Consider the following 18,204-nt stretch of genomic DNA (forward strand, 5'->3'; position numbering starts at 1 on the left):
CTTCAAGCTGATGAGGGAGAGGGACTTGATCGGGGGAGGGGGAGGGAAATGGGAGGCGGTGGCGGGGAGGAGGCAGAAATCCTCAATAAATAAATAAATTAAAAAAAATAGCAAATGAACATGTGAAATATTAAACAATATCCCTCAAGTTGGGAAATATCATTTAACAAATATTTCTATTGAACAAAAGTACTCACAAAAATATTAGGACAAATAAAGACTCCAACCTACAAACACCCAGTGAAACTGGTTCTTAAGGTCGATCTAGTAGTGAAATCTAAATTTCTTTCAGAATGGTGGGTAAGAGCTATGAGCATATGGATACAAAATATTAATGATGCCAAGTGTAATAAACCATATCTATAGTATTGGTACTAAGAAAGCTAATGCAGAGTATCAAGTGTAAAGCAAGACTTTTATCTCAAATCAGCAATAACCAAGAGAGTAAAATGCAAGGCATGATGGTGTATGCTTGTAATGCCAGCACTTGAGACAAAAGGATTAAGAGTTCAAGCTCTAAACTGGCTTTTTGGAGGGATACCTTGCACAGCCTAGATATGGGAGGGGGTGTGTGTGTAAAGAGGGCCTTGGTCCTGCCTCAAAGTGGTATGTCAGACTTTTTGACTCACCATGGGAAATTTTACCATCTATGAGGAGTGGATGGGGGATGGGGTAGGGGGAAAATGGGAGGAGAGAGTGAGAACTGGAATTGGTATGCAAAATAAGAAGAGATTGTTTTAAAAAAAATTTTTTAAAAGAGTTCAAGATCAACATCAGCTATATACTGAGTTTAATACTAATCTAGGCTACAGAATACCCTGCACTTAAAAGAGAGAGAGAGAAAGGGAGGGGAGGAGGGAGTGAAGGAGGGAAGTAGGGATATAGAGAGAAACAGAGACCAAAAGGAATAAATGAAAGAAGAAATCTCAAATGTATGGGCAGGGCAGTATCTAAGATATTATATTTAGATTAGACTTAATTCCTTCTATTAGTTAAACCTTCAGTGTACTTGGGAAGAACACATGAAAAAGAAGCATAGGATATTAAGAGTTGAAATTTTCAGAACCTGTTATTTCACATATGACTATCATGTTTAATAGAACACAACCCTCTTCTTTTCATAATTAACCTGTTGCTCTGAAAAAAAAAAAAACTACCCTGGATAAGAACAAGATGGCTCGCCTGGCGGTGGTGGCGCACACCTTTAATCCCAGCACTCGGGAGGCAGAGGCAGGCGGATCTCTGTGAGTTCGAGACCAGCCTGGTCTACAAGAGCTAGTGCCAGGACAGGCTCCAAAACCACAGAAAAACCCTGTCTTGAAAAAAAAAAAAAAAAAAAAACACAAGATGGCTCAACAGAACAACCTAAGTTCGATCCCCAGAACTCACACAGTAAAAATACCCTAAATTGTCCTTTGATTTATATATGCGTTCTGTGGAATGCACAGTATGCACACATACATACTCACAAACATACTGTTAAAAAAAACTGACAAAGGCAATCTAAGGGAAAAAATGGTCTATTTTAGCCTACAGTTCCAAAGAGGTACATACAAGCTCATTATGGTGGGGAAGACATGGCAGTAGACAAGGGAGGCATGGAGGAGAAAACAGGAGGTCAGTTGGTCACATTGCATCCACATTCAGTGAGTACACAATGAACATCAAGTGGGGCCAAGATATCAAGCCTCAGGGCCAAGCCCCCAGGGTGCCTTTCTTCAACTCTTGAAGATTCTACAACATGCCCAAATATCATCGCAAGCTGAGAAACAAGTATTCAGATACATGCGACTAATAGGATATTTCACATTCAAACATCAATATCCTTAACTTCCATTTATACACAAATCACACTTAGGTAATGTAAAATTACATTATCAGCAACTTCCTTCTACTCCTTTTTTGTCTAGAGAAACTATGACTTTATATTAATTCACAGAATATAAAACTAGATAAGAATTCTTACAGTTTTGTTTGTTTTACCTCTTTTGCAAATCCTAAATCTCTTATGTGACCTTCATGAGATTGACAAACCACAACTTCACATCCTTTCCTTCCAAAGATGCTACACAGCTGCTTTAGCTGATTCTATAGTATACCTCTACCTTCATGGACACTATTCTTTGGACCCAGAATCATCTGTCACTCCTACTTACTTTTTCTTCTTCCTAGAAAGTGCTCTTAAGTTTAATTCTAGCAAGGATAACATAGAAATAGTTATGAATATACTATTGTTTTTACGTGGGTCAGAAAAATTGTTTTAGGTACCAAGAAGAGATGGGTGCTAAAATAACTTCAATAGTACCCTTGCTCACCAACTATTTTAAAAACTGACTGTGGAACTTCTAAGTGCTCACCAACACATGCTGAATTTCTGTAGGAAAAAAGAATCCACATTTGCATAAAATATCATGAATCTGGGCTGGCGAGATGGCTCACCATTTAAAGGCTAGGCTCACAACCAAAAACATGAACCTAAAAAAATTGCTGAGTAAAGAAATACCTGTGAATGGCCTTAGAAACAAATCTTCACCAAAAAAAAAAAAAAAAAATCATCTTAAAAATGTTCTTTAACTCTTCAACTAAAACAAATAACTCAAACTAATGTCTCATGGTGTAAGTTTACATGATACTATTATACACTGTCCCATAACTTATTTCATTGATGGTTTCTGTGATGGATGATCTCGAATTACCTAAGAGACAAGCTTCCAGTTATGTCTGAGAGACTATAATAATTATGTTAGTCTCTGGAAATATCTGTAAGGGATTATCTAAATTACAGTAACAAAGGTAAGAAGACCCACCCTGAATGTAAGTGACACCATTTCAGGCACTAAGATCCCAAACTACATGAAAAAGAGAAAGCTAATCTGGAACACTGTACACCTCCCTCTGCTTCCTGACCATGGATGCAATGTGACCATCTTCCTCAAGGTGCAGCCACAGAAATTTCTGATAATAAACTGCACCCCTTCCTTAAGTTACTTTTGCTCAAGATAGGACAGTAAATAATATTAAAAATATAGACTTCAGAGATTCTGTAAACTATTCATTTTAACTTTTTTGTTTTTCTGCTAAGAATATAAAAACTAATGGTGCTGGCAAAGTTTAATGAGGATTTTGTGTATAGTACCACAGTTTAAGACCAGCTTAAAGAATACTGGTGATTAATTTGAAGAAAAATGGCCTTTCAGTAGTATATTTTAAGTAAAACAATGATTTCTTCAGATGACCACACATCAAATACATTCATTCAACTTTATGAACATCTAGAAAAAAATCAAAACTTTGTATTTTTACCTGGTCTAGGTACAGGCTGGGCTGCAGGAGTTTGAGTCTTACGGGCAGATGCACCTTCCTTTAAAAGATAAAAATTGATGCATGATATCAAAGTTCATTTACATAACAAACATTTTTAAGAGATCTGCTATTGCTCTCCCATTTAGTCAGTCATTTGGCCAAGGCCTATTAAGTTTAAAGAATAAAATATTTAAGAGGTTAAGATTGCTGTGTGTAATAGAACAGCTATAGAACAGCTTGTAATACAGTGAGTTCTAGGCCATTCTGAGCTACATGAGACCCTGTCTCAAAAAGATCCCTGACCCTTAAAAAAAAAGTACCACTGTCACAGTCAGAATTGCTCTTGAAGCCATGCCTTGTCTTCCATGATGAACTAGACCCTAAAATCATGAGGAAAAATAAACAAGTAAGCAAAAGTCCTACTTACTTTACGCTTTTTAGCACGTTATACTAATGAAGGTATTTAGTGGAAATTTACATTGGTACCAAGTAATATTCTTAATTATTTGCTTAATTGTGAAAAACATTAACATTTTCAGAAACAGAGTTATTTGACTGCTTTTTGTAACTTCTGAGATTTATTTTTAATGAAGTCCTGGGAATCAAGTTTAAGGTCATGTATACGTCTATGACTAAAACACATTCTAGTCTATCTATTTTAAAGTCTACCCAAGTATTTTTCCTCTGTAAGTACAAAAATGGATAAGCAACACCTAATCTTCTTATATAATGAGATATAATGACACTTCTTGGTAGATCTTTAAAGCAGGTAACTAGTTCACATAATTAAATGTTTGTACAATGAGCAATCCTTGATTAATGAAGTAATCATTCTCTGGTCAGAAGAAATAAGTCCCATTCCTTGGTGACAAAAAGGAACGCATTCTAAACTAGGTCAACAAAGTCCTTTCCTAGGATTACTTCTCACAAATAAGAGCTAGCTGATAAGAACTCTAACCATAAGGCTGAACTGCAAGGTATGCCTACAATAGGAATAGTAATACTAGATCCTTTGACTCAAGAAGATAACTTACTGGCATACAAGACAGAAATAAGTATAAATAAAAACCTATAAAAAGAATACAATTCCCACTGTTAATTAGCATTCAAATTCTACTTTTCCTCTAATAATTCTTCATAAATCATTAAATTCCTTCATCTCACTTTACACTATACACATCATTTAGCCTCAATTCACTGAATCAGATTTTTGTGAGTTGCAAAAGAAAGATTTGTCTATATTGTCTTTTATCAGTTTATGCAAATTTTAAGTTGTCTAAATCACTATTGTATAGTTTTGGTTAATCCGAATCCAAAAATAGTTATACAGTGTGATACAACAGTACTTTATGAACAAGACACAACTAGGAAGATCCTTACTGTGTCATTAATTTACAGCCATTTCCAGGGCTCCCTACCAAATGCCCACTTAAAAAAGCATTTTATACTTGGATCTCCGATGCTCTGAAATTGCATAAATGACATAACACAATTCTACCACTCTCTACTGTGAAGATGAAAAGGTGAAATATTTTCAAAGGTATGTAGTTGTGTGTTTGGCATGAATGAAAAAGAACAGCAATTTGGCAGTGACAAACTGTTAACTGGAGAGGAAACTCGCTTTCTCCTTTTTTTCATGGGGGGGATCTATCATTACTGCTGCATTAAAACATGACATATTTTGGGAAAGTTAGAACACCTCAATTATATAGAAGAAAACAGTGACAGAGCTGCATTTCCAAGAAATAAGACAAGTTTTGTTTGTTTGTCAAGGTTTGTTGTTTACAAGTAACTCTTGCTTATTTTATTTTACTGAATGAAATAATCTAAGATCCTATGGCAATGGAAAATGAGTATCTGCTACTTAAACAAGTGTGGTTGGTAGTACAGATCTGTCATGCTAGTAACTGAGAAAGAAAGGACAGGAAGATTCCAGAAGCTCACCAGCTACAAAAATCAACACACACACACACACACACACACACACACACACACACACACACACACATTGTGCTTGTATGTTAACAGTAAAAGGCTGAAAAATAAATGAAAAAAAATCTACTAATAATACTATTAAAATAATGATGTTTAGGAATGAACTTTAGCCCAGGTAGCATAGCCTTGGGTCAATAAAATTTATAACATATTCCCGAAATGACTAAATAAAAATATGCCTCCATTTCTGGACTTTTAGAATTACTATGTTAGGATTTGCATACTACTACCTGAAATCACCTACATATTCAATAATTGCTATTAAACTCCCAATTTTGCAGGAATAGCACAACCTATCCTAAAATTCACATAAAATCATAAATAACTTCAAATAACTAATCTTAAAAGAAAGATACAAATTATAAAACTCAACTTCCAATTTTCAATACTTACTACAAAACTATAGTAACTCATAAAATGGGAAAAAGTTTTTTCCAAGTCATTTATCTGATTAAAAATTACAAAGAATCCTTTCATTTTATAACAAATGATGAAAAAAAAGAACCAATTCAAAAAAGGTGTAGAACTTAAAGAGAAAATTCTCTAGAGAATATTTACAAATAATCAATAAGCATATGAAAATATGTAAAAAACACCACTAGTCTTTGAGAAGTGAGGTATCTTATTTATCATTAGGATAGTTACTGGCAAACAATAAAAGGAAAAAAATGACATTAAAAAATACCAAGTACAGGAGCTAGAAAAATGGCTCAGTCATTAAGAACACATAGTACTTTTGTGGAGGATCTGAATTCAGTACATAGCACCCATGTTAGGCAGCTCACAATTCTAGCTGCCAGAAAAATCTCACACTTCTATGGGCACCTTTATTCACATTTACATAACCCAAACATACATAGATACGCACACACACAGAATTTCTAAAAGAAAACTTAAAAAGATAAGCTCAACACCAATTTAAAAAAAAAAGAACTCTCATTGCAAGGTTGGCATGAATGTAAAACAAGTATGACAGTGGTTGAAGACATTAAACAAAGAATAACCATCTATACCAATAATTCTAGCCATGGGTACCTATCAAAAATAACCTAAAGATTGGTATTTAAATAAATAGATATGTGTGCATTTTTGTTTGTAGCAATAGTATTCAACCAGAAGCCAGAGCGAGAACAATCCAACAGCAACTCTAACATATGAATGGGTAAACAAAATATGAGGTACACAACTTCTTTTACTCAACTGTAATAAAGAAAATAAGACTCAAACACAATATAATGCTGATGAGCACTGAAAATATAATGCTAAATAAATTAAGTAAAACACAGAAAAACAAATATTTAATGCTTTCACATATGAGGTACCCAGATTACTCAAGTTTGGAGACAAGGGGCAGATTAGTCATTATTAGGATCCAAGTGCAAGAAGGAATGGCAGACTTATTGAGCAATATGTATACACTTTTCTTTTTCTGAAATGAAAAATTCAAGATTAGTGACAGCTGCACATTTTAAATGTAGAGGTAGTATCACTGAATTGTAAACTTAGAAATGGATAAAACAGTGTATGTTATGCATATTTTATGATTAAAAGAAAGAATAAACATAAAATATGTTTAAGTTACGAAGAACAAAATGGCAGAATTTAAGTATACTCAATGACAGTAGACTTGGGAAAAGTCAGGGAGACAGCGGATAAACAATAGTGAGGGCTGTAGTCACAAAGGAGACCATAGGAAAGCTGAATAATCAAGGAAATAAAAAGTCAACCAGCAAAAATGAGATATGTCCACTCAGCTTGGGGTGTGAGAGAAGATAAGATTCTTCTACACACTAGCCAGGTGGCTCTGCTTAAAGAAACCAAAAGTCAGTTCTATGCCTGGAACATTAGCAGATTTGGTGTGAAAGTGATGCCTGGTCACCAGGGATAAAGAAATTTACTCTGACACTCTCCATACCTCAGAGAGCCGTGACCAGTTACCTCCTTGAAAAGGTAATATCTGAGAAAATGCTCCTCTTGGAGTAACAATACAAATTAAAGAGCCTGGGCATACCCAACTACAATCCCTGAGTAAGTTACATACTAACACACAGAAAACATAGCATGGCAAAGAGCTTGGAGGTACACAATGGCCTTGATTTCTCTGGCAAGAGGTATAATAATAACAGACTGAGAGCCCTGAGCCACAAGTCAGGAGGCAGCTCAGGGTAGCAACAAACATTCTTAGGACTGAAAGTTTTAGAAGGCTGGTTCATGGGACACTCCCCAGTGCCTCACTCCTCCCAAGCAGTATTTCCAAATTAGAAAACACTGAGAAAGTCCTCCAATAATAGATTTGCCTCTCCCACACAAGAGCAAACTCAGGAGACTGCTCTTCTTTAGTTGTTAGCCACAAAAGGTATACAAATTTCAGAGCATTCTGCAACAAATAAAAAACAGTTAGACCTACAGACTGCAAAGCCAAAGGTGGTCAGTAGAGTCATTTTCAAGAATGAGAAAAGTCACTAAAGTGATTGTAGCACTGTTTGTTAAGCAATAGTCTAACATTCTGATTACAGTACAAATGCAGAATTTAAAGAGTCACCATCTTTCAATAACAATCCCTTCTACTCACAATATCCTCTACTAGAAAACTGAAAAAGAAAATGCTCCAATACAATTCACTCTACTAACCTTTACTCTAAAAACAATCTAGAGGTCTTTATTTCTCATCTTGTGTTAACTGTGCTCATGGGTTTCTTTAGTAGGGTCAGTTTTTAAATCTCTTTTTTGTCTCTCCTTCTTCCCAATATTCACATATCTTCTTGTTTCTCCTTTTATTTAGCCCTTCCTTCTCCTCCCCCCTCCTTTCCTGTACCTTCATAATATTTAACTTCATAGCTTACTCTATATTATTCCCCATTCTCACTGATAACATCAACATTAATCAACCTATTAATATTTCTGGAAAGTGAGGACATGGCTCAATGAATAGAGAAATTGCTACACGAACAATGAGGAAAACTAATGCCTGAATCCCCAGACCCTACAGAAAGACAGGTGAAGGTACAGATTCCATCTGTAATCCCAACAATCCTTTGGCAAGATGGAAGAATTTCCAGAAACTCAAACTGACTAGCTCTTCTGATATGCAAACACTTAAAAAGATGTACTTCTGACCAGTTCAGTCACTGTTCTTGCTGTTACACTGATGTTTTATCCTGGGTGGTTCTAGCAAAGCTTACTAAGACTCTATAATAATGTGACAACAAATATTCACCACGATGCCTATATAAAGCAAAACAAACACACATATTATAAAATAGCAGGGTAATACTCTTCAATTACTTAATTAGAAGACTCTAAATAGGTAAAATGCTGAAAAGTTACTTTGGAAGTTTATTTCTAAAAATTACAAATGACTACAAAGGGAATATAACCAAGCAGATGAATAAAGTAAGGAAATCAATCTAGACTTGAAGAATAAAATAAGCAACCTAGATGAGGAAATCAGCAATGAAACTGGTATTTTGGAAGAGAAAAAAAAACTCAAAAAGAAGTATTAAAAATGAAAAAATTCAATGAGCAAAGAACATAATAGAAAGCAACATCAACAGACTAGATCAAACAGAACAAATTATCAGGGATAAAAGAAAACGGTTGGAAAAATACTACATTTAAATAGTAATGAACCAAGAATGAGCACAACATCCAAGAACTACGGGAAATGAACAAGACACACTAAGAATCCATAGGTCAGTAGAGGTTGAGATATAATAAAGAAAAGAAATACATTTAAGCACAGCACAAAGGCGCTGAGTAGAATTCCAAATTGACATAACAACAGTAGAACCTCCTCCAACAAACCATATAACCAAGATGTTAAAACCACAAATGAAAAGCACCATCTCATTTTAAAGAGTACAGATAAATACATCAGAATAAAATAAGATCTTTCAGCATAAACTTTAAAAAAAACACTAAACAAATTTTTAAAGATTTTTATTTCTTTTCATGTATCTGAGTGTCTAGATATCATGCATATATGAGCAGTACATTCATGCATAGCAGCTAAAAAGACCAGAAGAACATGTTGTGTATAATGGGAACCAAACTGGGACCATCAAAGAGCAGTAAGTACTCTCAATGACTGAGTCATTGCTCTAGATCTAAAAAACAGTATTTTAAGCTCTATAGTTGGGAGTAGTTGTTGTAGGTTTTCTTTATGTGTGTACAGATGTTTTGCCTGCATGTATACCCGTGTACCATGTGCATGAAGGAGAACAAGGAAGCCAGAAGAGCATCAGATTTGTTTGGAACTGGAGTTACACTGAGTTGTTAGCTGCTATGTGAGCATTGGTATTATATGAAAGTATTCTGCAGAAGCAGCAAATGCTTAGCCACTGAGCCATTTCTCCAGCACCTTCAGCAGCTATTCTGTTTTGTTTTTTAATTGATGGATAAAATAAGTTGTTTGAAAACAAATCCAAACCAAGACACCATATGACCAAGCTGGCACTTTAGTAGATACATAAGAGAAATATAAGCAAGAAGAGAAAAGAGAATCATGAGAATACAAAAAAGAAAAAATTTTGAGACCGAAAGATGAACAAAGAAGGGCTAAACATGGATCAATTGTGTCCAATTCAGCAAAACCATAAAAGAAACATGGAAAAGATCACCCAACCCAAGCAACAAGAAAAACCATGAAATTATAAGAATCAGTAAGTCTATTTCAATACGAGACCTAACTATAAACGGCTTGAAACTCTCAAAAGACAGAGATTAGCTAAATGGATCAAAAAAGGCAGCCCAACTATTTGTTGTCTGCAAGAAACAAAGCACATTGGCAAACACTGAGTCAAAATATAAAAGTCAATATACAAAAGGAAATCATGGAAAAAAGAGTATCACTTACAACAAGAAAAGACGAGAGGGAGGGAGGAGGGGGGAAAGGAGGCAACACATGAACTGATTTGAAATCACACTGTTAAAATACGCCAAGCTACACTTTATCTCATCTACAACATCTGAATAAAAGCGAAAATGAGACTATAGAGAGGGAGGGAAAGGCCTAAATTTCATATGCTCTACATGGGGGGGGGAGGGGAGCAATCCTACAACTTGAGAGAGACAAATCAGGAAGAATAGTTCAAGGCCATCCTGAATTACAGGAGACTGAAAACACCAACCAACAAATACAAAGATGATGAGAGTGTGCATGTATGTAACTGAAATTAGAATGTAATTACATCCCTTTTTACTTCTAAGCAGTCCCATAACCCCTTCCTTGCTTTTCCAAATTCATGTCCTCTTTTTTCACTAATTGTTATTAAATACATATATGTACATACTTATTTTAAAAGAATAAATCTGACTATAAACTTTATGACATAAACTCTTAGAGGGTTGTCTGCTTATCCGATTTCCCTTTTTCTCATGTGTGCTAGATGTATTCACTGGTGACAAACATGAATTACATTTCTTCCTGAAGTGTGCAATCCATACAGAGGTAATAGCAATAGTTACAAAATTTTGTTAGCTGTTGGGAAGACTATGCAAATACATATGAAAAGTAAGCTTGCCAGGCAGTGGTGGTACATGCCTTTAATCCCAGCACTTGGGAGGCAGAGGCAGGTGGATCTCTGTGAGTTAGAGGCCAGTCTGGTCTATAAGAGCTAGTTCCAGAACAGGCTCCAAAGTTACAGAGAAACTGCCTCGAAGGGAAAAAAAAAAAAAAAAAAAAAGGAAAAGAAAGCTCATGCAACACCAGATAAAAAAGAATAACTTTGTGAGTTTTTCCATTTTCTTACTGTTCTTTTTAAAGAACAAGTTTTACTTCTTGGTATGGGGTTCTGTGAAATAGCCTTATAATATTGTTTACTTGTCTTTGGGGGGGGGGGGGTGGAGGGTGAGTTCTAGACAGGGTTTCTATGTAGTTTTGCAGTCTGTTCTTGAATTTGCTCTGTAGACCAGGCTAGGTATTTGTCTGTTTTATGTATGACGATTTGAGAGGGTTTCTGCTACCATGAATACAAAATGTTTTTTAATAGTATTTTAATCTCAACAGCAAAAGACCTGACACAAGCCCTATCAAAATCTACTTATAACTAAAAGTAATTTGGGAATATAGCACTCATTATAGTTACACCAAATTGGAATATACAATGCTAGTCAGTAACGTTAGAAAATTTTTACTAGCTGGGCAGTGGTGGAGCACACCTTTAATCCCAGCACTTAGAGACAGAGGCAGGCAGATCTCTGTGAGTTAGGGGCCACCCTCATCTACAAAATGAGTTCCAAGGCAGTCAGGACTGTCACACAGAGAAACCCTGTCTCAAAAAATCAAAAAAGAAAAGGAAAAAAATTTACCACTTTACTTCATCATTTGTAATTTTTGATGCCTAAAAGAAAAACTGGTTTAACAGTGAATGAATCACAACAAGGAATATAGATACACTTATACATTATTTAATATTTAAGATAGAGAAATTGTGATAATAATCTTCCAAAGACTCAATCACTAAGCATAATTCTAAATCGTTCGCTATTACAGAACCATTCATATTGTATGTCACTGACAAGGTATACACTTCTCTAGTTAATAGCAAAATAAGGACAGCTACTATGGTAAATTTTGTGGGTCAGTTGGAATGGGTAAGTACCATCTGAGATATATAAGAGGGTTTCTACATCAGATTAATACTTGAATTGGTACTCTGAGTAAAGCCAATTGCACTGTATCCCCCAATGGAAGTGAGAATCATCTACCATTAAAGACCCTAAGAGTAAAAAAGGAAAATAAATTTCATTGTGTCTTCAAACCAAAAATCATTTTCCTGCCTTCACATCCTACTGTAAATTATACGTAGTTCTTAGATCTATGAATTTGAACTGGAACAGTGTTAATTATTCCGTAGAGGTCTAGTGTGGAAGCAGGTGCTGGACTTTTGAGGTCCTCATGAATGCGAGTACCTGTATGAGTGCATGAATGTTTGAGTGTGTGCACGCACAGACAGGTGGGACATGTAACCTAATGAAGGATAGGGAATAAGGACATGTACCTAATGAAGGATTTGAAAAGTCTTGAGAGAGAGAGAGAGAGAGAGAGAGAGAGAGAGAGAGAGAGAGAGAGTAATAGGTGAGACAAGAAGACATGTATGTGTGTCTGTGTGTGCATACATAGATAGGTGGAACATATACCTAACTGAAGGATATGAAAAATCTTGGGGGTGGGAGGGAAGGGTGAGGCAAGAAAGAGATAGACTCAATCAAGGAGATGAAAAAACCTTTATAATGAAAACTTTAAGACACTGAAGAATCAGGCAGTGGTGGCAAGCGCCTTCAATCCCAACAGAGGCAAGTGACTCTCTAAATTCAAGGCCAGCCTAGTATACAGAATGATTTCCAGAGAAACCCTGTCTTGAAAACAAAATTAAAAAAAAAGATTTCCCACATTCATGGAGCAGCAGAACACTGAGATAGATCTCACACACTCTCTCACACCATACACACCCTCTGCCAATATGTGTAATGCTACCCAGTGAATATCCTAATACTCTAAAACCTAAATCTTCATAAAACTTTTGGCCTGACTTTTTGTATTGAGTTAGTCAAAGTACAGGTATACTAAACACATTTAAAACTATATGCAGCACATGTTGCATGTGTAAAGCATGTCTGAGAATGAGTAAGTTTTATGTTTAAAATTGATTGATTAATCATTGATGGAGATGGGTCTTGTATCTTCTCTGTTGCTTTCATTGGTTAACTAATAAAGAAAACTGCTTGGCCCCTAATAGGACAGAAAATTAGGTAGGCGGGGTAGACAGAACAGAATTCTGGGAGAAAGAAGCCGAGTCAGTGAGTTGCCATGATTCTCTCACCCAACACAGACACAGGTTAAGATCTTCCCTGGTAAGCCACCTCGTGGCCTACACAGATTATTAGAAATGGGTTAGATCAATATGTAAGAGCTAGCCAATAAGAGGCTAGAACTAATGGGCCAGGAAGTATTTAAAAGAATACAGTTTCCGTGTAATTATTTCAGGTATAAAGCTAGCAGTGCGGGAAGCCGGGTGCCAGGAACATAGCCCTCCACTCCTCCATACAACAAATCATAATTCCCAGAAAAATCACATTATGCTCATGAAAATACTGCAAAACTGGAAACACTTCAGGTCTTTATTACAAGCAATTACAAAGAAAAACATGAGTTAAAAACATTAAAATGTAGCAATACTTGTTTAGCACATTAAATGGTATCCGGAAGCAACCCTTAATCACATTCTCAGGCTTTTTGCATCTGCCTATAGATGTGATTACCTCTAGATGCAAACTGAGCCACTATTATTACATGCATAGTGGTGCACATGTCTAATCCCAGCAGTTGGGAGACAAAGGCAAGCAGATCTCTGTGAGTTAGAGGTCAGTCTGTCTACACAATGAGTCCCAGAACAACCATAGCTACAAAAAAGGACCCTGTCTCAAAAATCAAAAATAAAATTTATTAACTCTGTGACTTTCCATACAATGGATTTGTTCAAATTATCAAGAAACTGAGATGTTTTGAAAACAAACATTTCATATTAATATCAATCATGATTTTTGACTAATAAGTGACATATAATCATCAAATACTTTGGTTTAAAGTATAAAATATAGATTACATTTTATACAATCTTTCTCTTAAAAAAAAAGTTGGTTGCTGAGGTTATGTATCAGGTCATCATGCTTGGACGGCCAATACCTTATTCACTGAACCACCTCCACAGTCCAACACCATAATTTTAATTGGAAAAAGTTATACCTAACTGAAACTGCTAAATCACTGAGATTACAGAGAATATGAAAGCAAAAGTATGTATCTGCCAAATCACTAAAATTTTTAAATGATTATACTTTCTTTAAGGTTAATAGTGTATGAATCATATTTATTAATTATATGAATTGAAAGTGCTGATAATTTCTCAAAGATATATATATATATATTTAACTTTGCTTTCAAGTCAAAAGAAATTATTAACATGAGCATCTGCTGTCCAATTTAATAAAAATTGAAGGAGAAAAATAAGGCAGGCAAATACTGACACTTGTGGTCACTATGAGATTGCTAATTTACAATTATGCTGACACATGCTTTCTATGTTCAAAGAACAATAAAACAGTTCATGGATGACTAGTGGACTTCATAGAAAAGTATTTTAATAAATCATTTTTTAAAGGGTAAAGCTATTTACTAGCATTAAGTAACCAAAACTATGTCATTTGTCTGCATCTTTCATGCAATAAAAGTATTTTGAAAAAGGCAAGAGGTATAAACTCCAAGTAAATATTATTATGTACATTAGGGAACATCAGTAAAACTAACCCTAGTTCCTAGATAACTATGTCAAATATAATTTTCAAACAAAAAGGAGACCAATATAGGCTGGAGAGATGGCTCAGCAGTTAAGAGCACTGTCTGCTTTTTAAAAGGACTTGGGTCGATTCCCAGCACCCACATGGCAGCTCACAACTGTCTATAACTCTAAGGGATCTGACACCCTCATATACACAAACATGCAGGTAAAACATGGTGAAAATTATACCTGTTTAAAAAAAAACTTGCACTTAGAAAAAAGTATTTCATTCTTGTTATGAGCTGAAATAAGTTTCAAGTATAAAGGTCATGTAAAGCACAAACAAAAAGGAGACCAATATAGGCAAGAGTAGACTTAAATCTCCCGTTTTCTCTTATTCAACAGCAGTAGCTCAGTGTTCTACTGCCATTCTGGTTAAACTTTTTCAATATTAATATTGTTGAAATTACTGAACTCATACATAACAATAAACAGATAATTCCCAAAGTTACTGCTAATTTTTACCATACAAATCACTCAGAACCTACTATATGGTAAAAATAAGATTTGCATATTTCATAGACATGAGAAATTAGGAAGCATTACAAACCCCTTCCTTAAATTTCAGTTCCTTAAGGATTATTATAGACATGCCTAAAAATATTCTGACAGAGAGAGAGAGAGAGAGAGAGAGAGAGAGAGAGAGAGAGAGAGACAGACAGACAGACAGACAGACAGACAGACAGACAGACAGACATGTGGACAGTTTGAACCACAATACCCGAAGTAATCGACACCTTTTTTCCACATAAGGCCTGTGTTATGAAAATAAAAACAGATCTTTGTAAGCAACACTTACATGCCACTTATAGCTATAAAACTTAGCAAAGCAACTGTCAGTTTGCTAAGTTTGACAAAGAAACCTGCCACAATTATTTGAGTTGGTTTAAACACAGAATTCAGTTTTATTTTAAAAAATCAGACTAAAAGAAGTTGAACAAGGTCTCCTGTCACAGATTTTTACCATTTCTCTTGCCTGGGAAGCTAAAGTTGTTAGAAGACATCAGTAATGGAAATTTTACTTCATAACTGCTCTATCTATCTACACTTTAAGCTGTTAATAAATTTAAAGAAACAAAAGTAGCTGGGTGGTGTTGGCGCACGCTTTTAATCCCAGAATTCAGGAGGCAGAGGCAGGCGGATCTCTGTGAGTTTGAGGTCAGCCTAGTCTACAAGAGGTAGTTCCAGGACAGGCACCAAAAACTAGGGAAACCATGTCTCGAAAATTTAAAAAAAAAAAATAAAAAAGTAAAAATAGTTTGATTTAAATTCTTGCTATCTGTGTACTATGCCTCATGCAGAGGAACCTCTAATTGTCCATCTTAGAAATCTTCTTGTCATATAAACACTTGTTATATAGCAATCGACAGAAAAAAACATCTCACTGGTGGGTAGTTCAAATTTCAACCCAACATGGGACCATTTTTTGAGTTATCCATGAAGCCCTCAATAATTGAGAGCCATAATAAATCTAGTTCAATATCAAAAAGGCCATCTGAGAAGTTGTGTATCCGCCAGTTGTCTTGGATGATTATTACACATTGTATAAAATGTCTCACTGTACCACACGAATATGTATAATGGCTGTGAATTAAAAATAAAAAAACACATTGCAGGGGATGCAGAGCAGAAGTTGAGAACTTATCTAGCAACGCCCAGCTTTCAGTATTACCAAAAATAGATGTAAAATATATTAACAATAACTGGCAAAATAATTACACTGTCCTGCCCTCGAGAAGGTAGGGCATTTTTTCTGTCATCATTATATTCCCAATAGTTAATAAGCTGTGTCATAATGTATATGTTAGCATTTAGTAGCTTATTCATAAACATTTATTGAAAAAAAGTAAAAATACATTCAGTATTCTATTAATGATTCCTGGGGTACTATGTCAATATTGGAGGGGAAAGTTTCACAATTTCTCAAGCAGCCACGCACTATAAAATTTAAGAATAAATTATAGAAATTCAGTTTGAAATTTTTAAATAATCCTGTTTCAAAATTCTAATCTAACCCTCTTTCCCCATCAGTAACTAGCTGGTGTTTAGGTTAATTATTTCACAACTCTAAGTACCAGTTCCTCACTTGTAAAATAGATATTACAATAATAAAATGATCATAAGGGAAGATCATTTACATACCAGCTCAGGTACTTATCACTCAACAGTAACTGTACAGTTCCCAAATCTCATGCAAGCCCTACTATTAGGAATCACTGATAATAAGAAGTCCACTTTTGCCAGCCGTGATGGCACACATCTTTAATTCCATCACTCAGGAGGCAGAGGCAGGCAGATCTCTGTGAGTTTGGGACCAGCTTTGATCTACAGAGTGAGTTCCAGGACAGCCAGGGCTGTTACACAGAGAAAGCCTGTCTCAACAACAAGACAAACAAGCAAAATACCAGTCCATTTCTACTTTGGAGAACTCATTTAAGCAGATTCAATAAACATCATTTCCTTAAGCGTGTGGCTAATTAAGCAAGCAGGGGTGGGGGTTGGACACACGGACCCCAACAAGCAGTGAACACTATAGTATGGCATTATGGAGTGTTAAGAATCAAATGCTAAGAAACTCGACTTTCAGTCCTCCTCTTACAATGTAACTAAGGAAGGCCAAAGTTCTAAACTTTAAGTTTCTCCTTTTATAGTTATTTTTTTTCTTCCTCCAGTTATATTTTTTTAATATTTCTAGGAGATGTAAGACACAAACTAAAGTCATAGGGCACAACTAAATCAACAAAGCACAATGTAAGTAAAACATGAAGACAAAAACAATTTTTATTCACCTGAAATATTTCTCACTGTGTGAAAAATAAATGAAGTCTGCCTACCCAAAATATACAGCACAGCTCTAAAACTATAAATTTCTAGTAGTTAGTGTCTCTAGAATATCAGAGGGAAATGTTAATTATGACCATTAAAAACAAATAACAAAAATACCTGTCAAAGATGGCCAAGCGCCCAGGTGCCTAGATAACTTTACCTAAGAAGGATTTCAGTTTCTGATGTTTATAAAACCTGTTTGATGGCATTTTACTGAACCACATTTAAAAGTATTAAACATTATTAGAAGTATTGGACTCCAGGTCATAACTATACTTGTTTACACATACATGCAAAATGTATAAGTATGTGCGATATTTATTATACAAGAAGTAAAGTTCTAAAATTTTCTCTACCTTAGGATTTTAGCCAAATGCAATCATGTAGACCTCACCAATTAAAAAAAATCTACGCATGTATGCTATATCTACTTTATCATTTTTTAATTTTATGATACATGTAATTTTTAAGTAAAAAAATATAACACTGAAAACAAGAAAGTGATTTAAAACTAACTTCACTACTTTCAAGAACCCTAAAAACTGCAGAGAGCAAAAAGGTAGACTTATCATAATCATTCATAACATAATCAATAAAGTAATCCAAGGCAACTGATTTAGATAAGCTCTAGAAAATGGGGAAAGGAAATCCTAAATTACAAATAAAAGATGTTTTAACTAGACTAGAAAATCAGAACGATTTAGACAAAATAAGAGCAGGATTGTACTCAAAGAGTTAATTT

At 35.0% G+C, this 18,204-nt stretch overlaps 1 protein-coding gene across 1 annotated transcript in view; it reads right to left on the reverse strand.

Annotated features, from left to right (window-relative positions):
* Positions 1 to 18,204, reverse strand: part of Cdc73 (cell division cycle 73) — a 118,413-nt gene that overhangs the window by 38,734 nt on the left and 61,475 nt on the right. The window contains exon 11 of the mRNA XM_005348461.2: positions 3,304 to 3,361. Within this exon, the coding sequence (XP_005348518.1) occupies positions 3,304 to 3,361 (58 nt within the window). The remainder of the gene's footprint in view (positions 1 to 3,303; positions 3,362 to 18,204) is intronic.

Source organism: Microtus ochrogaster, chromosome 6 (assembly GCF_000317375.1).
Source record: "Microtus ochrogaster isolate Prairie Vole_2 chromosome 6, MicOch1.0, whole genome shotgun sequence".
In the NCBI taxonomy this organism is placed as follows: domain Eukaryota; kingdom Metazoa; phylum Chordata; class Mammalia; order Rodentia; family Cricetidae; genus Microtus; species Microtus ochrogaster.